This window comes from Chiloscyllium punctatum, chromosome 5 (assembly GCF_047496795.1).
Source record: "Chiloscyllium punctatum isolate Juve2018m chromosome 5, sChiPun1.3, whole genome shotgun sequence".
In the NCBI taxonomy this organism is placed as follows: domain Eukaryota; kingdom Metazoa; phylum Chordata; class Chondrichthyes; order Orectolobiformes; family Hemiscylliidae; genus Chiloscyllium; species Chiloscyllium punctatum.
Window position 1 is genome coordinate 70825531 of NC_092743.1, and position 27254 is coordinate 70852784.

Sequence of the window (27254 nt, forward strand, 5' to 3'; positions counted from 1 at the left end):
AGCCTTGTTAATGTTGAATTGAAAGAAACTCCTGCTGTATATGGAATATTATATTATTAGAACAGTTAGACAGCTAGTGTTTGCGGAATCAAGAACAGAGGTAAAATAAGAGTTGTATGTTGCCTCCATACATGTGACAGTTAACCCATTAACTATAATTGTAACAACCAAAGAGTAGCATAGGGACAAGGAAAGAGAGGAAGAGCAAGAATGGAGCCTACTGACACACTTGATATGACTGTTCATGCAGGGTAGCATTGGAATTGGACACATGGTCATTGCTGGAGATATGCTGGACTTGCCGACTGAAGTAAAAAAGTAGAGAGCAAAGAAGAAATTATGGACTTAAATGTTAGGATAACATTTGGTGCTTGCAATTTTAAAGAACGTTGTTGGCAAATTTGGCAAGAGTCGTCTGGGAGTTTTCAGCAGGAAAGAAAATGGTTTGAAGGAAATCAAGAAGTGTTGGGAGAGACAGGCATGGGGAACATATTTAAGGGGGTTAGAGAGAAAGGAGTATTGAAATTGGATTTTTGCATGTACTCTTTCTACTATTTCACTGGCATTCCTATAATAAATAATTCTAAGGATGTGATTTGCAATCACAAAAATTACAGTCTTTTGGAGATAATCTTATAACCTATCAAAATAGCATTGTAGCATCTTACTGGTTAAAGTGCAATTCCATTTCATTCACACAACATGACACATAAATGGGTCAACCTTTAAGGCCCTTTATTACACATCAAAAGATAGACCTTAACCTGAGGGTTGTCATTTTGAATGGTGACATTTTCTAACTTCTTTGGTAAAAGGGTAGACCTTTGATTGTTTGGAAACTTCTGTGATTGACAAGTGAGTGGGCAGAAATTTCATCATTTCGATTGCTATTTGTGTTATATTATGCATTACTATATTATTCTCAAGCAACCATTATTTGTCTGAACTTTGCAGTTAATGTTAAAGTCATCTACTTTGATGATCAGAATTTCTGCGTAGTACCAGCTAATAGCTAATTGAGAAATTATTCTTCTTACAAATGTAAGACTTTTATGATGATTGGATTTTAAATTTCCTTCTGTTAGTTTAAAGAAAAACAACATTTTCTGAATATTGTGATCTTGCCAATTCTGCCTGGAGACAGGCTCATGTGATCTGAAATTGAAATCTATAGATAATCAAGATGCACATTATTACACCTTGAAATAAAAAAACGACAGCTGTTTTTAATTTCTGGACAAACATACAACGACTGAAATCAAGAGAGAGAGGGTACGAAAACAGATATACCAGTTCAAAGCAGAGAAAAAGATGGTTTTGAGAGTGCATGGCTGTCATTGCAGATGTAATGCTCACAAGTGGTTCAGTAGGATAGGTGAGATTTGAGCTTGGGTAAATGTAACAAGAGTACCATGAACTCAACAACCAACCTGTGGGTCTTCATTGTGGACAAAGATGTCAGGTGTGGTTAACTGGTGCAGGATGAATGGATTGTTGCTGCTGTTTCATAGCTGGCATTCACTGTCAGAATCAACCAATTGTGTTCATGCAATAATTGATCATTCTGGAGTATTGCCCGTATAGTTACAGAACATTTTCTTATCAATATACTGAGCTCACGGAGACCTGCACATGCTGTCAATGGCACCCAGCACCTTTGAAGTGCAACTTTTTATTATTTGTGCATGTGATGTGGCTAGGCCAGCATTATTGCTCAGCCCCAAGTACCCTTGCAAAGGTGGTCGTGCGATCTTGAATTTCAGCAGGCTCTGGAGTTTATGCATACACATAGTCCTATTAGAGAAAGAGTTCCATAATATTCACCCTGCAATAATGAAAGAATGATACTATTCTAAGTTCGGATGGTATCTGGCTTGGAAGGGAACCTGTAGTGGTGATATTAGAGTCTAGCTTAGAGTGGTGCTGGAAAAGCACAGCAGGTCAGGCAGCATCCGAGGAGCAGGAAAATCGACGTTTCAGGCAAAAGCCCTTCCATCAGGAATGATGAAGAGCTTTTGCCTGATACATCGATTTTCCTGCTCCTCAGCTGCTGCCTGACCTGCTGTGCTTTTCCACCGCCACTCTAAGCTAGACTCTGATTCCCAGCATCTGCAGTCCTCACTTATGCAGTGGTGGTATTCCCTATTGCCCTTGTCCTTCGAGATGGTAGAGCTGAATTGCCTAGCAAAATCATGTGCTTCCTCCTCCTGATTTTTTCTGTCACGTTTTCCTGGATATGACTTGCAAATAAATGTTAGATAAATGTTATTTTGCAATTTGATGGGGTTTGGAGTTTTTTCTCAGGTCTTGATATTTTCTAATCAACCTTTTCAAAGATTACCTTAAACACCTGTAAAGATAGGCAAAATGTAAACCCAGACCTTATGGCTCAGAAGTAGGGACACGATACTGCATCACAAGGGCTCTCCAACTTCCCAGCTCTAGTTATTTTATAATCAACCTCTTCAGCAATGTTATTACACATCTCTGGAGCAGGTGCTATTTGAACCCAGGCCTCCTGGCTCCGAGGTAGGAACATTACCATTGTGCTTCAAGGACACAACTTTCTGGCTCTACAGCATCAAAAATAGGTCATAACCAATTCCCATTAATTACATCAAGGTCTCTAATTATTCTCAAACAATTTTATTGCATTTGTTGGAACAACTTACATTAAAAGTGATGACTGCTTCCAAAATTATAATGATAAAGCACCAAATACTAAATGTGACCAATTGATTACAAGGTGCCATCTGTGTAAGAATCATGCAGTTGAAAATCCATTGACATTCCCAATGAGCAGAGCAATTATTCAAAACCTAGGTCAGATAGAAAGAGAAATATCCTTGAAATAAATAAAATAGAATACTGAGCACCAAGAAGCTTTGTATACAAGTTCCATAATACCTCTATAGAGCTTGAAGCATAAATGGAAGAATAAGTCACTGAGTGAAAGGAACAAAGGTAATACAATGCAGTATGATTGCAAACGCCTCCTTAGGACTGAACTGAACGTTTTGACCAGTCTAAAGCCCCAGGAAGCAGCAGACTCTGCATATGACAGACAAAACTATAACTGAGCAGGACAAACTCTGTGTACCATCCTCTTAATTGCATAGGTAGAACTTGTCCACCAATGAATAATGTTAAAGATTGGAATCAGTAACTTGCAGCATAAAGCAAGTAATGGAACCCAATTTTTCTTTCCCCTTTTAAACAAAAATTTAATCAGCTATTCTTCCTTGCCCTCCTAAACATGATCTCACCTTTATTTCTAAGCAAGATGCAATCTCTTCCCCTATGCATCTTCCTTATGCTCCACTTTGAGCACGTTTGTGATCCATTGTCCCATGTCCTAACCTGTTGAGCATATAGTGAGGAAAGAGTAAAGACTGACTCATGTTCTGAGGACATGGGTTTGAATCCTGTCATGTCAAATGGTGAAATTTGAATTCAATAAAAATCTGGAATAGAAGCTAGCTGAAAAGCAACCATGTGACCACTATTGATTATCGTAAAAACCCCTCTGACTCACTAACATCCTTCAGGGAAGGAACTATACCAACTTAACTGGTCTGGCCTACATATGATTCCAGGCCCACTGCAATGTGGTTGACACTTAATTGTCCCCCAGGACAATGAGGGATTGGCAATAAATACTGACCTAGGAAGCAATGCCCACATCTGAAGAAAGCCAGTTTATTTCTCCTCATCAGTTGCTATTGCTGTGGCTTTTAACCAACAAATCATAGACTTTGTAAGTTGTGAAACAGTCACCCAGGGCCACCTGCAAGGAAGTGAAAGTATCTGGGCAAGGAAGATAAAGAGCAGCAGGTCCAGACAAGACAGAAGTAGCATCTCAGAGAACTCTGCAGATAGGAATCAGTGTTTTTCCAGGCCTTGCCCCCACCCATATTGTATTGTGTCTGTCCACATATGTGTGCAGGAACTGCTTTATAAAGAGGTTAGAGTTTTGACTGTAGACTTATTTGTTGATAGTTCATAATTGTTTATTTTTAGCCTGAATCTATTTATTTGTAAGATGTAGTAATGCTTCTTAAGTGCAGAAACCTAGTCCATGCTTTCTGTCATCAGAAGTCTAAAAGACAGATAAATTAAGGAATTTTGTGTACTTTTATAAAGTCTTTAACTTTATGATTCTAGGAATAGCAGGGCTTGATTCCAGCACACTGCCCCAGTGAGGCATAACACTTACATTCTAAAAAAAATGAAGAAAGATAATAGAGGATCCTCATAAATTCTTTTGGAATAATAACTGAAAGAGGGGTGGTGCGGTGGTCAATCTATATAGCTTTCTCATCCCTGGACCCTATTGGCAAATTAGCATGGCCAATCCTCTGAATTTGCAAATCTTTGGACAGTGGAGGAAACCAGAGTACCTGGAGGAAACCTACTTAGACATAGGGAGAATGTGAAAATTCCACACAGACTGTCGTTCAAGGCTAGAATCAAGTGAGTCTGTATAGCCAGCAAATATCAAAAGTCTCTCAAGTATCAATGCAAATTTCAGGACCTAAACAAAGTCAAATGGGAGACATAACCTTCGCACTACCTATTTGATAACTAAATATCTGCAATGCCCTCCTCCTGCTTCCCATTGGACTTGATCCACCCTCACATCTCCTACCTATAGTGAATCATAGGTTGTATTTCTTTCTCCAACACAGATTCTTTTATTGATTCAAATATCTATTTTTGTTCACTACTGGCTGCAACTAGTCCCATCTTTCAAGCTATATTTCATGTTCTAACACAATCATTAATGTCCAATACCTTTCAATTTAAGTTCTGGTTTCCGTTTTCTCCTTTACAAACCTGTTGCAGTCTTGTAATAATTTCCCATTTTTGTAGTAATTCCCCTTAATTACTTTTTTATTCACAGTAACCTCCCCAGTTGACCATTTATTCCATTTTTTGGCTGTCCCATGCTTAAGTTCCACTGTCCATTTTGACCTGATTCTTCATCACTCCTCATGCTCTTCTTTCTCCTCAATTTCAATCGGTTTCTTTCTCATCTTCATTCTCCCTTTCCTCTTGTTCACTTCTGCTCTCCCACCCATCTTCTCCTCTTCCTCTGGCTACACCACATCTATGTTCTCCTATTACCTTTATTATTTTTCTGACACTCCCCATCTTCGTTCTATTATCTCAGTTTTGCTACTCTGCTTGACCAAACAAAAAACTTGAAATTAATTAGCGTGTGGTGCTGTAGGAAGTTGGACAGTTCTATTCAATAAAATGCTGTTTTTGATGGGCTCTTCTCTTGTTTGCTCATTTAATTCCTCCCTAAGGGTTGGTAATTTGGATACTATCTTTAACGTCTCATTAGCAAATTAAAACATATTCTCACAATATTATTTGCATCAATCTGCCAGCAAATTGGAATGATTTTCCAAAACACGTTTCTGTTTTGGTTAACATTCATTTCCCTTCCTAATATAAATGCACAAAAGGGAATTAATTAGCTTATCAATAGTTATATGGATAATTTATAATACATTTTTCAAATGTGTTCTATCCAAATTGCAAATTATAATGTTCTGCTTTTTCAGTGAAATGTGAAGACCTAAACCTTTTATTTTTACTCCACGTTGGATAAGATAATGTAGGACTTACCATTAATGCATAAGATAATCTGATGATTTTACAGCATCTATATATCTCATCAAAGACAAATCTCATGTTTGACAGTAATGATGAATAATTTGATTTTTAATTTGAATCTTATTTTTCCAGTTTACTAAAATGTCACTGAATTAGATTGGTATTGAGTCAATAACTCACTGTGGTGTTGGAATATTGATGTTTGATGAATATTTTCCTACAGAATACCCAAACAATTGGGAGTGAAGGATTCTGTTTAACATTTCAGGAGAATGAATCACAATAGCAATACCCCTTAAAGCTTAATATGTCCACTACAGGTCGGACTATGCTCACAATTAACAATAAAAGTGATGAGCAGGTCTGATGCATTTGTGAAGAGAGAGCCAAAGTTAAAATATTGAGTCTGGTATGACTCTTTATGGATAGTGAGCAGGGAGGAGATGCATGTGTAAGTATTATGCTTTTGGGAATTGCCATAGGAAAGTGCAAAGGATGAAGTGCAGGTTTGAGGGAGCATTAGGAGTGGGAGAAAATGTGTTTGGTGGTATCCTGCTAGAGTTGGAGGAAATGATAGAGGTCATAGCTGAGTCAAAAATTTAACTCTGTTTTTCTCTCTCCACAAATACTGCTGGACCTGCTTAGTTTCTTCAGCATTCTGTGTTTGTTTCAGATTTCCAGCATCCATCTATTTTGCTTTCATTATAATAAATGTGATTTTTTAAAGTCCCCTGTTAGATTCTGAACTCATGCAGCAGGTGGAAGCAGTTTGTTATTTTTATTGTATCACGTAGATACTTTATATTATTCTAAAGGTTCTGACTTATTCATTGTGTTTATTAGCAGAAAATTGTCAAATCTATAAAGATAGTTTCACATTTTTAATGTATCCTATTCCAACCTAATGAGTACAGAAGTAACACTGAGTATCACTCATATTACTGCTCCATCTCTGAAGCAAAATGTTTGACTCAGATGATGGTGCTATTCTCTATTCTACAAATTAGAAATAATAATTGAAACACATTTTGAAGGGGCAATCATATTTTCTATACAAAGGCAAATATTAGAAATGTGAGTTCTTCTCAACATCAGAGACCTTACTGATCCAATTCAGTAACTTGCTTGCCTGCTTACCAGACAAGACTAAAGGCACTTCAAATTTAAACATAAAACTTCTTAATTTGCTGTCCTGCTGTAGTAGTGAGGAACACTTTGCAATCTTATAAATGTTATTGCCCTCTTCTGTAAAAAATTGACAGTTTAGTTTTACTTGTCCTTGGAAGATAGTCGGTGAAACTTTCTGAGCCTATGAGTGATGTCGGCAATACTGACATGTTTGGAAGAATCTACTAAGAAAAAATAAAAAGAGGTCGGAAAGACATAACTAAAGGAGTGCCACAAGGATCTCAATTATTTACTATCAATATAGATGATTCTTCTATAACACAATTTATGTGACCTTGTGCAACCACGTGCAATAGAAAAAAAATGTGCTTTAAAACAGTGCTTAAAGTGTAAGCAATGTAATTGAACTTTTAAAAGTTTGCACTTAAGAAACAATGTCCCCAATTCTTCAGTCACGTTATAGCAAATTCACATTGACAAAACATGCGTTATCGCAGAACAACCTGTGTTAGAGTCATAGAGGTGTACAGCATGGAAACAGACCCTTTGGTCCAACTCGTCCATGCCGACCTGACATCCCAACCCAATCTAGTCCCACATGCAGCGCCTGACCCATATCCCTCCAAACCTTTCCTATTCACATACCCATCCAGGTGCTTTCTAAATATTGCAATTGTACCAGCCTCCACCACTTCCCCTGGCAGCTCATTCCATACACGTACTACCCTCTGCATGAAAATGTTGCCCCTTAGGTCTCTTTTGTATCTTTCCCCTCTCATCCAAAGCCTACGCCCTCTTGTTCTGGACTCCCCGACCCCAGGGAAAAGACTTTGTCTATTTATCCTATCCATGCCCCTCATGAGTTTATAAACCTCTGTAAGGTCACCCCTCAGCTTCCGTGCTCCAGGAAAAACAGTCCTAGCCTATTCAATCTCTCCCTAGCTCAAATCCTCCAACCCTGGCAACATCCTTGTAAATCTTTTCTGATTAATAACTTGAACGAGGGGCCAGAGTGCAATGTATCTAAAGTTGTCGACGATGCAAAAATAGGTGAGAAGACATGTTACGAGGAATAGGCAAGGGCACATAAACAGGTTGAGTGAGTGGATAAACACTTGCACATGGAGTTTAATGTAAGTCTGAGGACATGCACTTTGTTGGGAAGAATCAAAGTGGAGAAAAACTCCAAAAAGCAGTACCCATCAGTACTGGTTGTTTTATTGCATGAAATAGAAAAAGTTTTCATTCGGACACAGCAAGTAATTATGAAGGTAAATGCAGTTTTCACCTTTATTGCAAAGTGGTTGGAGTTTAGAAAATAGGAAGCCTTGTTACAAATTTACAGGGTGTTGGTAAGGCCACATCTGGAGTGCTGTGTACAGCTTTTGGTCCCCATATTTAAGAAAACATGTATTGGCTTTGCAGGCAATTTAAAAGGGATGCATTCAGCTGTTCCTTTGGATGAAAGGGTTGACTTATCAAGAATGGTTAAATATGGCAGACCTTTATTTATTCAAGCTTAGAAGAACGAGGGTTTTAAACTATTGAAATATATGTGATTCTGAGATGTCTTTACAAGGTAGATGTTGAGATGTCTCCACTAACGAGGGAATCCCAAACTAGGGGATATAGTTACAGAGGGATATAGTTACAGAGTAGAACATTTATTTAGAAGTGCGCTGTGAATGACTTCCTTTTCCTAGTGTAGTGAGTGTCAGGAAGTCTCCACCACAGAGAGTTATGGAGTCTGAATCACAGCAAGTACTAAATGAGGAGTAGATAGATTTTTGACATTTTGATGAGTTGAGGGCGTGGGATACCTCTGCAGAAGTTACAGGTCCCTCAGCGGATGCACCACTAGGGCTTTCTCCTGCACCCATCATCAGCTCAAATCCTTATCTCAGTGGGTTTGTTAGTTAGATCAGACTTGGGGGCACATTTTGGTGAGCATATCAATGGCACACCTTCACAGCTAGTTGAATATGAAACACCTCAGGTCCTTGGTATTCAGAAGTGCAGAAAGATGGGGTAAAGTCTGACCTCTTAAAAGCAGAGTTGTTTGGGTGCTACTGTGCTTGCAAAAGAGAAGAGTGGGAATTAATTGCACAATAAGGATAGAGAAATTTGACCATGCTCTGAATATGTTCACAGTGGTGGCAATGGAAAAGCAGCACAGTACAATGAAGTTTGGTTATCTTGATATGGAAGTTTCAGCGTCCACACATTAATATTTCCCACTCTCCCCTGCTAATTCAAGGACCTTCTCATAATATAAAAGACATGCAAACAGAACATTTGGAAAACATGAATGGAATTGGACAAATTCAGCAAGTGTTTATAAAGGCAAATCATGCTTAACAGACACTTCCTCTTAAGACATTAGTGAGCAAAATTAAATCACGTGGGATGCAATGAAAATTGATTAACAGGCAAGGAACAGAAATTGGGAATAAATAAGTCTTTTTCCAAGAGTCAAGCAGTGACTAGTGAGGTACTTCAAGGATTAGAGCGTTGGCCACAGGTATTTGTAATACATACAAATAATCTAGATGAGGGAACCAAATGCAACATTTCCAAGTTTGCAGATGACACAAATCTGGGTGGAACTGTGAGTGCTAAGGTGATTTAGGCAAGCTGAGTGAGCAAACAAACACAAAGCAGATGCAGTACAATGTGGTTAAATGTGAGGTTAGACACTTCAGTGTGAAATTCAGAAAGGAAGAGGATTATTTAAGTTGTGATATATTGGGAAGTGTGAATGTACAAAGAACCTGGGTGTTAAGAAAGTAGCCAGGTGACAAGCAATTAGAAAGGCAAATTGTAAGTTGGCCTTCATTACGAGATGATTAAAGTTCAGAAGTAGGGAGATCTTACTGTGGTTATACAGGGCCTTGCTGAGACTACACCTGGAGGACTGCATGCAGTTTTGGTCTCCCTTTCTAAGAAAGGATACTCTTGCCATACATGGAATGCAGCAGGGTTTCACTTGGCTAATTCCAGAGATGGTAGAACTGTCCAATGTGGAGAGACTAGTTTGCCAGGGCCAAAGGATCCAATTTAAACATATGAAATCCTAACAGGTCTGGACAGACTAGATGCAGGGAGGATGCTGGGGAGTTTAGAACCTGGGGACACAGTCTTAGGATATGGTCCATTCAAGACAAAAAAAAATTGTTCACTGAAAGGGTAGTGAACACTTCAAATTCTCTACCATAGATAGCTATGGAGGCCAAGTCAGTGAATATATTCAGGATAGAGACTTTTCTTTAGATTCTAAAAGCTTCAAGGCATAAGGAGAAAAAGCAGTATTGTAGTATTGAGATAGAGGGTCAGCCATGATCATTTGAAAGTTGGAGCAGGCTCACTGGGATGAAGAGCCTTCTCCTGCTCCTTGTTTCTACATCTCTATGTTTAGTGGGTGAGGAGATGAATATCAGCCTCTGGCCAATTTGTCTTTACTGTTTCTGACCTATTAGGAGACAGTTTCTCCTGCAACGAAATAAAGGCAAGGATTTAGTGAGTTGAAGCTGGAAGAACATGACAGTTGGTGACTGAGTAGGAACTGCAGAGGGTAGGAAGGCATTGCAGTTTAGAAGCATGAGGTGGGTAAGAGCTTCTGCAGGAAGCTGCTGCATGCAATAGTGAAAGTGTTACACCATTAGCCTTAGTAGGTGGTTAAGTGACATTGAGTTTGAGGTAGCAGAGAGGAGATTGTGGCTCTTCGCCTTGCAGACTGCAAATGATCATTGTTCTGCTTATTGAACTGTTACATTCCTTCTGATGTGATAACATTCATCAACACTCAATAGCAGTAATATGCATTATCCACAAGATGTACTGGAGAAATTCATCACAGATCCTTAGACAAATATTCCAAGCTCACAACCACTTCCACCTCGAAGGACAAGGGCAGCAGATACATTGGAATACCCCAACTACCAAGCCCCACTCCAGGCCACTCACCATCCTGGCTTAGAAATATATTGCCATTCCTTCACTGCCACTGGGTCAAAATCCTGGAATTCCCTCCCTAAGGGCACTGTTGGTCAACCCACAGCATATAGACTGTTGCAGTTCAAGAAGGCAATTGACCACTGCCTTCTCAAGAGCAACAAGGGAATGGGCAATCAAAATGCTGATCAACCAGCCACATTCATATCCAACGAGTGAATTTTAAAAAGACACTCACCAAGTGGCTATGCCTCACAGGCTTGCACGATTTGATGCTATAGTCTCTGCAGGTGACCCTAAGGGAAGAGGACAGCCCTCCTCTCCATAATGCTATCCACCAGGAGCCCTGGATTCCCATTCATGAAGCGAGATGCCATCTTCACTTTCACAACCACATGCTTTTAACATACAGTGGTACAATAGTCTTGGAATGGTCGTTCTTGGTTTGTAGTATTTGAAGTGATGCACAGCTGCGGTTTAAACATTGCACCAATAACATGAACACCAGAAGTTCTCAGCAAAGCAAGTATGTCTGCCTCTACAACCAGACAATTCAATGAGATTGTTTCTTGAAAGTGAAGTCACAGATAGATAGGGTACTGAAGAAGGCGAAAAGTGTGGTGCTGGAAACTTTCTCAAAACCAAAGGGGTAGCCATGGGCACCTGCTTGGGCCCCAGCTATGCCTGCCTCTTTGTCGGGTACTTGGAACAGTCCCGTCTTCCACAGCTACACCTGCACCATTCCCCACCTTTTCCTCTACTACATCAATGACTGCATCGGCGCCACCTCATGCTCCCACAACTACCTGATGAAGGAGCAGTGCTCTGAAAGCTAGTGCTTCCAATTAAACCTGTTGGACTATAACCTGGTGTTGTGTGATTTTTAACTTTGAATTAGCATATCATGTTGTAGCTGTACAGGACATTGGTTCGGCCACATTTGGAGTACTGCTTTCATCTCTGATCTCCCAGCTAGAGGAAAGATACTGTAAAAATTGAAAGAGATCGTAAAAGATTACAAGGATGTTACCAGGGTTGGAGAGTTTGAACTACAGGGAGGGGCTGAATAGGTTGAGACTATTTTCCCTCAGAGACTGAGGTGTGACCTTATAGAAGTTTATAAAATAATGAGGGGCATGGATAACCAAGGTCTTTTTCCCAGGGTAGGGGAGTCCAAAATTAGAGGGCATAGGTTTAAGGTGAGAGTGCAAGGATTTAAAAGAGACCTAAGGGGCAATGTTTTCATGCAGAGGGTGGTATGTGTATGGAATGAGCTGCCAGAGGAAGTGGTGGAGGCTGGTACAATTGCAACCATTCAAAAGGCATCTGGATGGTGCGTGAATAAAAGGGGTTTGGAGGAATATGGGCCAAATGCTGGCAAATGGAGCTAGATTAATTTGGGATATCTAGCCAGCATGGACAGATCGAAGGGTTTGTTTCTATGCTTTCCAACTGGGATCTGGGTTCAATTGTCTTCAGAGTTTGAATGTTCTTCCCATGTCTATGTGGGTTTCGGCCAGGTACTCCACTTTCCTCCCAAGTCCAAAGATGTATAGATTAGGTGGATTGATTATGCTAAATTGCTCTGTAGTGTCCAAGCTTGCGCAGGTTAAATATACAGGGATGGGATGAGGGTGGTAGATTTGGGTGGGAGGCTCTTCTGAGGGTTGGTGCATACTCGATGGACTGAATGACCTCTTTAAATACTGTAGGGATTTTATGAATGTTGGATCAGTCATGATCCTATTGAATGGTGGGCTGATCAGCCTTCTCCTGTTTCTTACATTCTTAGTCTGAGTAGCATCTGTTTCTTCTCTTCTTTTTGATCTCTTCTTTTATCTTTCTAGTTTCTGTTTCACAAACTATAATTTCATACTTCCAAGCTTGAGAGATAACCCATAGTCATCTGTCATTACTTGCTTCACGTATTAGAAGCATTACTGTCTTCCAGATGGGGTCTCATTTTCAAAGGTCTTCTTCCATTAGTACACTCACTAAATTTTTCAAAGTGTGGTTCATCCATCACTGTGCTTTACACCTATCAAATATTATTTCCTTTTCTCCAGAAAAATGTAGATAGTCTGTTTTTCCAATCTGTTGGCACGAACTCATATACATTGAGAACAGCAATTTATACTCTTCCATAGTCATCAGAGTGGTTTTGAAAGAGATAAGTACACCTCCAAAGCCTTCCTTACAAACAGGCTGAAAGCTCTGCAGCAAATAACTCATCTGCTGACCAACTGCAAGGCACAAATCAGGAGAATGATGGAATACTGTCCACTTTGATTAGCCCCCCACCAACTATCTTAAACATACATTCCCTATACCAGTAATGCACAGTTGGAACAGTGTACTACCTACGAGATACACTGAAGCAAATCACTTGTACATTAGTGTTTATTACATTAGGAAGACAGAAATGTAATTTAATTGCATAGTAGAACCCTCATCTCTAAATTCTCCTCCAAGGCACATTGTCATGATTTGATACGTTATTACTGATCCTCCACTATCACTGGGTTAAAATCTCTAACTTAGTTCCTAACAATAAGTGGAAAGCTCTACACTACATGCATTACTCAGTTATTCAAGGCCAATAAAGAATGGACAATAAATGTTGGCTAATCTAATGACACCCACATCCTGTGAAAGAATCAAAATAATGAAACACTGAATCATTCTGAAGTTTTCCTGTCACCCTGTTTGTATAATTGAAGCTTTTCTCTGCTGTGTTCAAATTTCTTGCTTCTTTTTCTCTCTTGAAGTCTATCCTTTTCCTTCAGCCTTTCCTTCCTTTTTTTTTATCCTCTTTTATCCTCCTCTTTGGAAATCTAATTGAAGTTTTTGCATTTAACATTTTTTCTTTTTAGCCTTTTTCCAATTCAAGTTATTTAATTTGTCACTGAATTCTACTTCACTCAACTTGTCTACCATCAGGATTACATATTTATTCTTCTAGGGTGTAGTGCTGAACCAACATTTCAACAATTTCTGTCTTTCTCATCTCTACTTTCAAGGCAACTTCTAATTTCTCTCCCACAGCCTTTGAATAAACCTTTGGTAATTATAGCAGGGCACTAACAGATATGTCGTCTCCTGCCAGAAGTGTCCAAGCTTTGAATGTAGACATGTTAACGTATCGATGAACACAGGAAAAGTATGTGCAAAATCTTGTTTATTTACACTCTAAAAAGACAAATCCACTGTCAATTCCATTGTACCCACTTTACAGATTCTAGATTTGAATCCTACAAGTGTCCCCAATCTCTTTAGGATCCAACAACTTTAAAAGAGAATATAGAATTTTGCAGCAATTGATGGAAGAAATCACCTGACAAACATTCACCTTTTAAAATTATTGCTGTAACAAACAAATGGAAATCACAATAGATTAAACATTACTTGATAGGTAAACAGGAGAGTAAACAATGGACTGTAAGACCATAAGGTATAGCAGCAGTAGTAGGCCATTCAGCGCATTGGGTCTGACCATTTAATGAGATTGTGACTGACCTGATAACCCTCAAACTCCATTTTACTGGCTTTACTCCAAAACCCCTAATTCTCTCACTGATTAAAAATCTACCTGTCCCAGCCTTGAATATTCTTCACAACATAAACTCTGCTACAGATCACTACTCTCTGAGAGAAGAAATTCCTACTCACCTGCGGCTTAAAGAAACAATCCCAAAGATTATAGGGTGAAAGTGAGGACTGCAGATTCCGGATGAAGGGCTTTTGCCTGAAACGTCAATTCTGCCTGACCTGCTGTACTTTTCCAGCACCCTCAATCCATAAGATTATGTCCTCTGCTCCTAGACTCTCTCACAAGAAAAATTCTCTCAGCTTCAACTCTGTCAAGTCCCCTAAGAACTTCATAAACGTCAGGAAGATCACCTGTCATTCTGTTAAACACCTATAAACACTGGCCCAATTTACTCAACCTCTCCTTATAGGAAAATACAATTATGCCTGGGAATCAATCTCATGAACTCTCTCTGGACTATCACCAATGCCAACATGTCTTTCCATAGACAATGGGCCCAAACCGTTCACCATTTCCTAGGTGTGATTGGACTATTGTCTTTTTTAGGGTTAGCAAGACTTCTTTATTTTTATACTCCCATTTCCTTTGAAATAAAAGCAAGTAGTCCATTTGATGTCTCTATTATCTGCTGAATTTACATTTCATGCATGAGGATCCCCAAAATCTCTCTGTGTTTTAGCGTTCTGCAGTCTTCTCCCATCTTGATTTGATTTGATCTATTATTCTCACATGCACCAAGACATAGTGAAAGGTATTGTTTTGCATGCTAACCAGGCAAATCATACCTTACTTAAGCACATTAGGGTAACAGAACAGAATATAGTGTTACTGTTATAAAGAAAGTGCAGAAAAAGATCAACTTTAATCTATGTAGAATCCATTCACATGTCTGATGACACTCAGGTCCTCTATTGCACAACCTCAAATTTTTCTACGTTATATTCCATCTGCCAAGTTTTTGCCTATTCACTTAAACTGCCTATATGCCCCTATAGGCTCTTTGTGTCAACTTCAACACTTGTGTTCACAACCATTTTTGTGTTATCCATGAACCTGGCAATAATACATTCACTTCCCCCATCCCAGTTGTATATATATATATTATATATATAATATATATATATATATATATATATATACTGTATATGTTAGCAGACATGATTTCTCCATCATGAAGCCATATTACCTCACTTGATGATATTTTGTATTGCTAAATGTTCTGTTATTACATTCTTGAATTTATATATTGTTGAAAATTATTTAAACACAAAGTACAATACACATCATAGAGTCATAGAGATGTACAGCATGGAAACAGGCCCTTCGGTCCAACCTGTCCATGCTGACCAGATATCCTAACCCAATCTAGTCCCACCTGCCAGTACCCAGCCCATATCCCTCCAAACCCTTCCTATTCATATACCCATCCAAATACCTCTTAAATGTTGCAATTGTACCAGCCTCCACCACATCCTCTGGCAGCTCATTCCATACACGTACCACCCTCTGCGTGAAAAAGCTGCCCCTTAGGTCTCTTATATCTTTCCCCTCTCACCCGAAACCTGGACTCCCCGAACCCAGGGAAAAGACTTTGTCTATTTATCCTATCCATGCTCCTCATAATTTTATAAATCTCTATAAGGTCACCCCTCAGCCTCCGAAGCTCCAGAGAAAACAGCCCCAGCCTGTTCGGCCTCTCCCTATAGCTCAAATCCTCGAACCCTGGCAACATCCTTGTAAATCTTTTCAGTACCCTTTCAAGTTTCACAACATCTTTCCGATAGGAAGGAGAACCGAACTGCACGCACTATTCGAACAGTGGCCTAACCAATGTCCTGTACAGCCGCAACATAACCTCCCAACTCCTGTATCAATACTCTGACCAATAAAGGAAAGCATACCAAACACCTTGTTCACTATCCTATTTACCTGTGACTCCACTTTCAAGGAGCTATGAACCTGCACTCCAAGGTCTCTTTGTTCAGCAACACTCCCTAGGACCTTACCATTAAGTGTATACGCCCTGCTAAGATTTGAAGATATTGCAGGTGTAAATAAAAATGAGAGAAACACCCACAACTTTTAAACATTGTTGAAGCCAGATGACTGTGTCACCAACACCTGAAGACTCAGGTAATTTACCATTTCGTATAACTTGACTGAAATTAATTTCTGACCTTTCTCTCCAATATGTGGTAAAACACTATCTTTAAAGCTGAAGGTAAACATTTTCACCACTGAGTTGATATAGTGATTCTGAAGTACCTTAATGAATTGTTTATGTTGCACATAAACTGCATCTCTCTTAAACTTAATCATTGTTCTAAACTTTGAACAAAAACAAGTATGATTCCTTTCAAGGACATCTTTCATTAATATTTTTGTGTGTGGGTCCATTTTTCCATCTATGTAACTTCATAAGTGCTGGTTTAGATATCAAAAACTCAAGAAAATAATCTTAAGATCGTCAAATATTCAATAATTTGATTATTCATCCTTTTTTATTTAAGTTTAGTTGATTGATTATTCATAATTGGTTGTTTTTGTAAGTCATCAAGCTCTTTTTCTTCCAAAGTATTAATGAGTATTAATTCATACATTTCAATATCATCAGCTACCATCTTTATTCTCTTTACATGAAGCAAATTAGTCAAGCGGAATTGATAAATGTATCTAAAAATATGTAATGGTGTATTATGAGAAGTATTTGAAGTTCATGAGCTTTGAAACTCACGTAGGTAACATGCACTTTTTCTGTGTTGTGTGTGCCAATTTGCCTCAAAAGCTGTGTCCACAGCATGTTTGCACACACATCTGATGCTGGCTGTGTTGAATACCTATTGGTGAGGGTGTTAACATGTACAGAGGGACCATCCATCAAAAGTATGTAGAGTTGTAAGGTCATGATGTCAATCAGTCTGGAAGATTGATACTCCCTATCATCGTGGAGCTCCAGACTTCAAAGAAAGGCTTCTTATCATCTTGAACATTTGAACATTTATTCCGCAATTTGATGGACCTCCTACCACCACTATATAAAGTGCTTATCAAATACTTTTTGGATAGTTGATTGATTTCTTCAGGTTCTTTCAGCTGCTGCACAAGTGGTTTGTAGAGTTCTTTAAGAATGCTGAAATCTACAGGGTGTGACAATTTAAAGAAATGTATCATCACGTGAGGACTTCTCCACAAACTACTTACTTCCAGACACAAAGGCAGTTGTATGCACTCCCTATGCAATGTATCACAACTGGGAAAATGAGCTAAGCTTCAAAAACCATGACAATATTTTTGGAAAAGAAGCAGAAGGGCTCTTAGCAGGGAGGTTATATCTGCCTAGCATGTGTTACCATCATGACAGAAGGAATGTACTGATAACCAAGTCCCACTAATCTACAAATCACATCACTAGTATAAATAACTGGCCAATTGGTTTCCTTTTGTTATCTAGATTAAAATAACCTTTCACCAGGTTTCTTCAATAAACTTAAAATAATCAGTTTATTATAAAATAAAAATTATTCTTAAAACAAGAGGGAAAAACTGATAATATCTACCATCCAGAATTTGAATTGCATGCCATTTCAATCCCGAACAAAATCTCTCACACATACACAAAATCTCTCTCTCACACACACACATCTACTGAGATGATATTTTTAAAAAGACAGAAGAAAATAATATCCTTATTGAACAACAGTCTATATAAAAAAAGAGGTTTATGAATTGTCATCATCCACCAGACTTCTTGTTGACAAAATTTAATTGTTAGCAGTTGTGTACTGTTGGAAGGTCTCTTAATCAAAGCTCAGTTTGATTGGAAATCAAGTTAGATCTAAGTTTTTGGACTGTAATCACAGTGCAGCTTCTCAGGGTTTGAAAGAAGGTCAAACTACTGAAGTGTTGACAAATTTCAACTAGAAAGAGAACATAATGTCTTGCAGCCTGACTGCTCCTTACTGTTGCTTCATTATCTGTTCTTTTTCTTTTGACTCCCCAGATAATTGAAGCAGAAGTCAAATCCTGTTTGGGTTTCTTGGCAGCCATCAGTGCAGAAACCCCATAATCGTTTCAAATTTCCAAGTTGGGTGTTCCAGCAATTAAATGCAATGCAAGTGCAAAGTTATTCTTGAAAGTGTGCATACAGTTCAATATCTTCTAGTTTTTCCCCACAATGTCCAGAAATATAAATATGTATTCCTGATATATGTTCATGGAGCAACTTTCCCTGATAGACCTCAGTGAAGAACAGTGTGTCGATGTCACCAATCGACTAAAAAGTTATTCATTGAAATCTGCTATGAGACTGTGAATGGAATCACATACGGCTGTGAAGGTAACCCAGATTATGAATCCTTATGTACCTGATGTTTTCCAAGTTGCAATAGGTAATATTTGCAACATCTCTAAGCTTGCTGCCAATGATTGAATAAGGGAGGACTCTGAGGCTCTGCATACAAAGAATGTTAAATGCATTTTATTCTCTTCTGTCAGGAAAATAGAGCAAGCACCTGGCTTCATAATGATTGCAGGCATCCATATGGTACAGGATGTCATTGCTGGCAAACAATGTGCTGTGGCCACCATATGTCAATTCTGAGATGGACTGCAACAGGAAGGAATTTGGCTCCCTTTACAACCAGCTGGTATGATACCCAACACAATCTATTACTCAGTGTGATACTCTGGTAGCAGTTAGAATGCCTGAATTACACAGCACTGCTTTATACCATCTATTTGAGCTACCACAACAAAGCAGAGGGTGGGAAGTGGTGGGCAAGGGCTTTCTGCTGATCACATGACTCATGGCCCCAGTATACAAAATGATAATGATATAAGTGAACACATTTAAACATATAAATTTGGAGCAGAAATAGGCCACTCAGCTCCTTAATGTGCTCTGTCATTCAATAATATCAGATCTTTTCATGTTCACTTGTTTATTAAGAAGCAATCTGCTGATATCTAAAAATATTTAATGACTCTGCTGTCACTTCCTTTCAAGGAAAATAATTCAAAAGAGTCTCAATCTTCTGTGAGAAAATGCAGCACACAGTGCAACAGATGGGATCTCACGAGTGCTCTGTGCAATTGAAGTATAACCTCCCCACTTTTGTATTAAGTACTTCACACAACAAAGAATAACATTCTATTAGCTTTCCTAGTTACTTGCTGATCCTGCATATTAACCTTCTATATGGAGACATCTGGATCCACTTGCATCTCAGACTCTGTGACCTTTCATTGCTTCGTTTTGATGCTTCTTTTTATTTTATATTCTTCCTGCCAAAATGAAGAAGTTCACATTTCCCATATTATACTCCCTTTGCCAGTTCTTTGCCTAATTACTTAACCTATTCTATATTTCTTTGAAGCTTCATTAAGTCCCTTCACTGCTTAGATTGGCTTCTCTACAATGTGGAAACAGGCCCTTCAGCCAGAGTCCACACCAACCCTCTGAAGAGTAACCCACCCAGACCCATTTCCCTCTGACTAATGCACCTAACACTATGGGTAATTTAGCATGGCCAATTCACCTAACCTGCACATATTTGGACTGTGGGAGGAAACCGGAGCATCTGGAGGAAACCCACGCAGACACGGGAGAACGTGCAAACTCCACACAGTCGCCCAAGGCTGGAATCAAACCTGGGACCCTGGTGCTGTGAGGTAACAGTGCTAACCACTGAGCCACCATGCCACCAATTTTCCTAGTTACCCTCACCCACATCAAGGATTGTTGCAGAAAATAAGAGCTTCTCATATCAGGCCAACATATTATCACAGATAGAAAATTGATAAGCTAACAGGAAATAGCAGGCATAAATAGCTTTTTTTTGTTAGCAAAAAGAAATGAGTGCTGCACAGCAGGGATTAGAGCTGGGTTGAACTTTTGCAATTTTTATAAATAGCTTGGATGAAGGGACTGAAGGTATAGTTGCTAAATTTGTTGATGACACAAGGATAATTAGTGAGTGGACAATGTAATGCCAAAGTCTTTTCTTCAAAGAATAAAACATCAATTCAAATTTTAAATTTCTATGCTATGACGACATATTCTACACAGTTGACATTATAGCATCTCTATATAACTGTCAATGTTAACATTCTTGCGATTTATCATCTGGGTCAATCGAGTATCAAAAGCAAAATACAGTTTATGCATTGCACATTTGGGTATGTAGATAGTTTGCTTTTGTTTTGTAGTGTAACAATGTTTATGCCACTCTACCAAGTATTTCCAGAGGCATGAAGTAATGATATAGTGACCTGGTAAGTTTAAACTCCTTCAAGCCATTTGGGGAGTTTCAATTCAATCTGGAAATAAAAATCTTCTCTCACTTCCAGAATTGTAGTAAAATCTCATCCAGTTCATAATTATCCTAAAAGGAAGAAATTCTGCTGTTGTGATCTGGACAGGGCTATATGTGACTCCAGACCTGCATCGATGTGATTGACTCTTAATTGTCCTCTGTAACGATCTAGTAAACCGTTCAGTATAACCAAGAAGGAAGCTCACCAACAACTTTTGAATGCAGTCAGGGTTGGAAAATAATGCTGACCTTGCTAGAAATGCCCACATCCCTTACATGAATAAAAGCTGAGTGTCAGCCTTAAAGATATACAGTATATGGTATACTGTGGATGAATCATTTAATCTGGCCCACAAATGGAAACATAGATAAAAATATTTTTGGGTTCAGACTTTATTTAAATGTATGATATAGCTGCAGGTGCTAAATGGCACTATAGTTTGACAGTTTGGAAGATTAAGAAATATGCAAATGCTTGTGCTGAGCCTAGTGGCTCAAGCAGGGATGATCCCACCTCTGGATGGGAGTTGGGATAGCAGGAGAGGCAGTGGGCATTGACTACTAAAGCACTACAATATTTTAAGTACAGCCCCAACAGTCCTGCGTGTACAAATGGGAAGAATTGAGCCAATTTATTGGTTATTAATTCATAGGATGTGGGTATTGCCAAAATTTAGTGTTCATCATTAGTTATGTTTGAAAAGGCGGTCGTCAGCATGAAACTCATGAAATAGAAAGTTGAATTATGTACTTAAGTATCTTCTCACTTCAAACAGGCAGGTTTAATATTGCAATAAAAAAAACTGTGGAGAAACTCAGCAGGTCTGTAGCATTGCATAGAGAAAGCAGAGTTAACATTTCAAGTCCAGTGACCCTTCCTCAGAACTGATAGTAGCTAGGAAAAGATGATAAATATGCTGAAGCCGGGAATGCGAAAGGGGTGGGAGGGCACGCAACGGTGGAAAGAAGGAAAGGAATGAGTGAATAGGCAGAGATGGAGCCGAGATGGAGAGAATGACAGGAGACAAAATGAATGATGAGAGTGTGCCAGGGAGAAAGAAAAGCTGATAATGGGCATCATAAGTAGATGAAAATAGTTAAAAATCACACAACACCAGGTTATAGTCCAACAGGTTTAATTGGAAGCACACTAGCTTTCGGAGCGACGCTCCTTCATCAGGTGTTTGTGGAGGGCCCAATCATAATACAGAATTTTTAGCAAAAATTTGCAGTGTGATGTAACTGAAATTTTACATTGAAAAATTGATTGTCTGTTAAGCCTTTCATCTGTTAGAATACAGTGATAGTTTCACTTCTTTCATGTGTAAATCACAAAACCTTTTTTTTTAAAGTTGCATTCTCGGGTTAGCTGTTAACAATGGTGATAGCTAGACAATATGTTGAAGGTGTTAGCCCCCTGTGTTCTCTGTCTATGACTTGATGTTTAGATTGATTCTAATCTAAAAAGTGAGATAACAGAGTTTTACATAAATTCATGCAGTTTTTGAGCTCAGAGTTCTACATGAATTCATGCAGTTTTTGAGCAAAGTGCAATGTAACTCTGCAAGTACAAATTCACCACACAAAATATATGCGTGCATGTGGGTCTTTGTCTGTCTGTCTGTGTGTGTGTGTCTGTCTGGGGTGGGGGTTGTGAGTGTGAGAAAGTGTGTGTGTGTGTGTGTGTGTGTAGTGAGTGCAGTATCTTAAGTCTGTGAGGGGGTGCATGTGTGGGAGTGTGTGTGTCTGTAAGGGTGTGTGTGGGTGTCTGTGTGCGCATCTGTGTGTACCTGTGTCCATGTGTATGTGAGAGTGTGTGTGTGTAGGAATATCTGGGTGTGTGTGTGTGTGTAGTGCAATGGTGATCACCTGTAGTGTGACATGAACCCAAGGTCCCAGTTGAGGCCCTCCCTCTGGGTACCGAACTTAGCTATCAGCCTCTGCTCGGCCACTTTCCTCTGCTGCCTGTCCCAAAGTCCACCTTGGAGGATGGTCACCCGAAGGTCCGAGGCTGAATGTCCTGGACCACTGAAGTGTTCCCCAACTGGGAGGGAACCCTCCTGTCTGTTGATTGTTGTGCGGTGCCCATTCATCTGTGGTCGTAACTAGACGAAAATAGGTTGACTCTACTGAACCCAGTCCATGTCATGAGAGGATCTGGGATCTGGAGGTGGGTAAAGACATTCAGGATCGAAAATTATTGAACTCAATGTTGAGTCCTGAGGTTCCCCAAGTGGAAATGAGTTGCTGTTCTTTCAGCTTGTGCTGAGCATCACTGGAGCACTGCAGCAGACACAAGACAGGGAATATGGTGGTGTGTTGAAGCGACAGGCAACTGGAAGTTCGGTTTCATTTTGCAGACACAAATAGGTGTTCCACAAAGCAGTTGCCCAGTTTATGCTTCATCTATACACATGTATAATATATACCATCTTTTTCTAGCTACTATCAGGTCTGAAGGTTGGTTACTGGACTCAAAATATTAACTCTGCTTCCTCTCCACAGATGCTGTCAGACTGCTGAGTTTCTCCAGCAACTTTTGTTTTTTGTTCCAGATTTCCAATATTCACAGCTTTGTTATTTTTGTGTGCAACATTGCCCTTTACAGTTCTCCTTAAAAATTGTACTAGGCAGCCCTTAGATGTCACTAGGGTGACCACAGTATTGACTTCTCTCAATTTTCAAATGCTGAGATCTTGTTTTCCAGATAAGTATAACGTAGGCAGCAGTTGATAATTCCTACCCCACACCCACCCCCAAATTAACATGGATAGATGGTTAATTTTAACAGTATTAATTGTTAACATGGGTTATTTCACACTCCGTGAACTTATGACTGTGCCTTCCACATAATGGAGAAGCCAGTGTTTATTACAAGGGAACAGATTTGCATGCACAATTGATAATCGTTTTATAACGGCATCAGCACTTTTGTGCTTTTGTGTGCTGAGAACATAAAAACACATTTTACTCACATACCAACTTGAAACACAAATTAATACTTCTCACTTCAACAAAATATGTCAGAAACATTCAACCATTTAGGCAGCATTGGCGTCAAAACAGAGGTCAGATTAACATTTCGGATCGATAACATTTCTTCAGAAGCTATCTGACATGCCGAGTTTCCAGTGTTTTCTGCATTTCTGCAACGTGCTGTATTTTAGTTTTGTTAATATTTTTGAATCTTCCTCGGCCTAAAAAATATTACCATATTTCAATACTGGCTTCCAAACTAACGTGTTTCCCAGTTACGGGTTACGTTGAAAGCACATGTTTGTTGTTTTTGAGCGAACGATTTAGATTAGCCAGTCAATCCAGAATCAGTACCTGTTATTCCCATTTGGGGGCGTTGCAATTCTAAAACAGTCATTTTTCCCGATAGAGTTCAGGGTTTTCATTACCACCGGAAATGTACTTGCGTTTGTCTAATTGTGTTAAAAGCATGTTATTTTAATGCAGCCAGTAACCAGGGAATAATAGAGAGGACCTGGCTGAATAATTTCAATAATATTTGCCTGGTAAATAATAAATAACAAAAGAACTACACAAATTGCGTTGACTCTGAATAATTCGTCTCTTCGATGCTGTGACAACTATTATTCTACATACAGTTATTAACCATTTACAGCACTTCACAAAAGCTGCAATTGTCCGTATTTTGCATTGAGAAATTTCCATCAAATTATTTTACTTTAACACTCGTCGCAGTCGCGAGATTTTTCTTGCAGCTATGCTTTCTTTACCCTTTTTGTCTTATCACGAAAGTTTAACTTCGAGATCTTTTCAGGAATGGTGGAAATGCCAAATCAAAGACGTAAGTGAAATAAAGCTTCTTACCTGACGATCACGTACATAACTAGGCAGTTGCCCACCGTACCCACCACAAAAATGAGCGAATAGACAGCGGTGATACTGATGGGAATAAGGGTGTTCACTGTGTTCGTGTGAAAGTCAAAAAAATCGGTGCTGTTTTCCCAATAATATGAAGTAGTTGGGAAAGTGCTGTTTGGGATAATGGCAGGGGTACATTCATCAGAGTGCAACACAAACTTGGAACCCATGCCTCCTCTAGTAATTATCACTGGAGCGTCCATAGTCTTATCTATAAAAAGAATTTTTTTAAAAAAAGAATGACATAAAAATATAACAGAATCAAAAACATACTATTTAGACAAAAGGAAGTGTTGGGAGAAAACCTTAAAATACTGAACAAGATCAGACATTATTAGGAACATCAAACGACTGTTATCTAGGTTAATCGAACAGATGAGATTGAAAGCTCCTGTGTAACAGTGCAAAGCAAAGCTCACCGACTTAGAGTTGAACTTTTGCTTGTATGTAAGGTGCGTTGTGAAGAGCCGGTCTTCCTTGCTGCAGGCTCTGTCTGAGAGAGTACAAGTGCTGGGCTCGCTGCTGCGGCGCTGCTCGTCTCACGTTGCATCGACTCGATGACGCTGGAGACCAAACGCAGCTCGTTGGAGGCGGGAGGATTCGGTACACCGAAAAACCAGCACCGCTTTTCAGAGTTCGCCATAGTAATTTTACATTAAACAATGAAAGCAGCCCTGAATCACGGGAGTAGAAAGATTTACAACTCTATGAGAAGTCATTCGGGCCATCGCGTCTGTGCGCACATCCAGTTGGCCAACCTCATCGTATTTTCTAGTTCTTCAACACCTTCGTAGATTTCAACGTCTGTCAAATACTTTTTAAATGTAATGTGTGCTTCCACCTTTCCAGAGATTGAAGTTGAGACCCACGCTATCCTCTGAGCAGAAAATACTTGCTCAACTTTAGATTAAACCTTATACCAAATGCTATAAATAATGTCTCTGATTATCGGTGCCTCTGATGAGGGAAAGAAGTCTTTTCTACCCATTCTATCGACTTACCTAGTATTTTATAATCAATTAAATCTCCACTGAACTTCCCTCTGTTCCACAAAGACAAGGCCAGTCTATTGAATCTTTCCTCAAAGTTAAAGAATGTAAGTCTTAGCGACATTTTTCTGCACATTATCTTTTGTGACTTTTTTTCAGTAATTTGGTATCCAGGGCTTTGACTGTGACTTAAATTGCTTGCTATGCAGCTTTCATATAACCACCCTGTCCCTCCATTCAGCATCTAGGCTAAAAGTAGAAAATAGTCTGTAAGTCTCCTTAACTACTGTAATTATTTGTCGTCTAGCTTCAAGCAGCAGTAGGCATGCACTCAAGGACTTCTTGTTGCTCTAAATTAGTCAGTATCCTACCATTTATTGTACGTTCTCTTATCTTGTTTGCAGTTCCCAAGTGTAGAATCCCTATAGGGGAGAGTGGCTAGGGTTTCTGGACATGGCAACAAACCCAAACCAGCAGACAAAGCACGACCTGAAATCCAAGCCACTCTCCCCTACATCAAAGGTATCTCAGAAATGACTGCCAGACCACTCAGACCCTTTGGAATCATGGTAGCCCACAAACCCACCAACACACTAAAACAGCAGCTAATGAACTTGAAAGACCCAATACAGACAACGAGCAAAACTAATGTCATTTACAAAATACCATGCAAGGACTGTAACAAACACTACATTGGACAAACAGGCAGAAAACTAGCCACCAGGATACATGAACACTAACTAGCTACAAAAAGACATGACCCTCTCTCACTAGTCTCCTCACATACAGATGAGGAAGAACACCACTTTGACAAGGACAACACATCCATCCTAGGACAAGCCAAACAAAGACACGCACGAGAATTCCTAGAAGCATGACATTCTAACCGGAACTCTATCAACAAACACATTGAGTTAGACCCCATCTACCACCCCCTGAGAAAATGAACAGGAAGTGACTTCACCACAGAAAATAGCATCACCACAGGAAATGACATCACCAACCCAAAGAAACCCAAACATCTAAATAGAAAGCAGGAATTTTCCGCATTGCTTCACCTGAGGCCCACTGAAGATGTTACCTAGTAGGTTAACAAAACGTCTGGAAATGAACCATGCAGCTCAGTGAGCTAACCTACATCCAAAACCTCAACCTGAGCTACAAATCTTCTCAAAATTCAAACACAGTTCTCGGAAAAATGGACACAGATTTAAGAAACTTTAGACAAAAAAATAAGATTGGAATGGTGACAGCCTGCAAGGGCAGTGGGATCAAGTATTGCATTTTTTGGAAGAATGAGAAGAATAGCAAATTCTAAGGAGGAGAACATAGGACCTATCGAGAAAGAACCATTAACAAATTTCAGCTAATGTCCCTAGGAAGGGAAGAACAAAGAACAAAGAGGATTTACAGTCCACGAACAGGCCCATCGGCCCTCCAGGCCTGTGCCAATCCAAATCCAATGTCTAAACCTATTGCCCAATTCCTAAGGATCTGTTTCCCTCTGCTCCCCACCTACTTGTGCATCTGCCCAGACGCCACCTTAAGTGAATCTCCCGTGCCTGCCACTACTACCTCTGCTGGCAACACGTTCCAGGCACCTAACACTCTCTGTGTAAAGTATTTTCCGCATGTATCCCCCTTAAACTTTACACATCTCACCTTGAATAACGACCTCTTGTTATTGAATCCCTTACCCTGGAAAAAAGCATCCATCCTGTCTATATCCTTCATGATTTTGTAAACCTCAATCAGGTCCCCTCACAATCTTCTTTTTTCTAATGAAAACAAGCCTAACCTACT

General features: G+C 39.3%; 1 protein-coding gene across 1 annotated transcript in view; it reads right to left on the reverse strand.

Moving 5' to 3' along the window:
- Positions 1 to 24986, reverse strand: part of LOC140477152 (delta-type opioid receptor-like) — a 47740-nt gene extending 22754 nt beyond the window's left edge. Inside the window, exons 1-2 of the mRNA XM_072570528.1 lie at positions 24882 to 24986; positions 24409 to 24673 (exon numbers count right to left, since the gene is read on the reverse strand). Of these exons, the coding sequence (XP_072426629.1) occupies positions 24409 to 24665 (257 nt within the window). The 5' untranslated portion in view covers positions 24666 to 24673; positions 24882 to 24986. The remainder of the gene's footprint in view (positions 1 to 24408; positions 24674 to 24881) is intronic.
- Positions 24987 to 27254: the final 2268 nt, after the last annotated feature.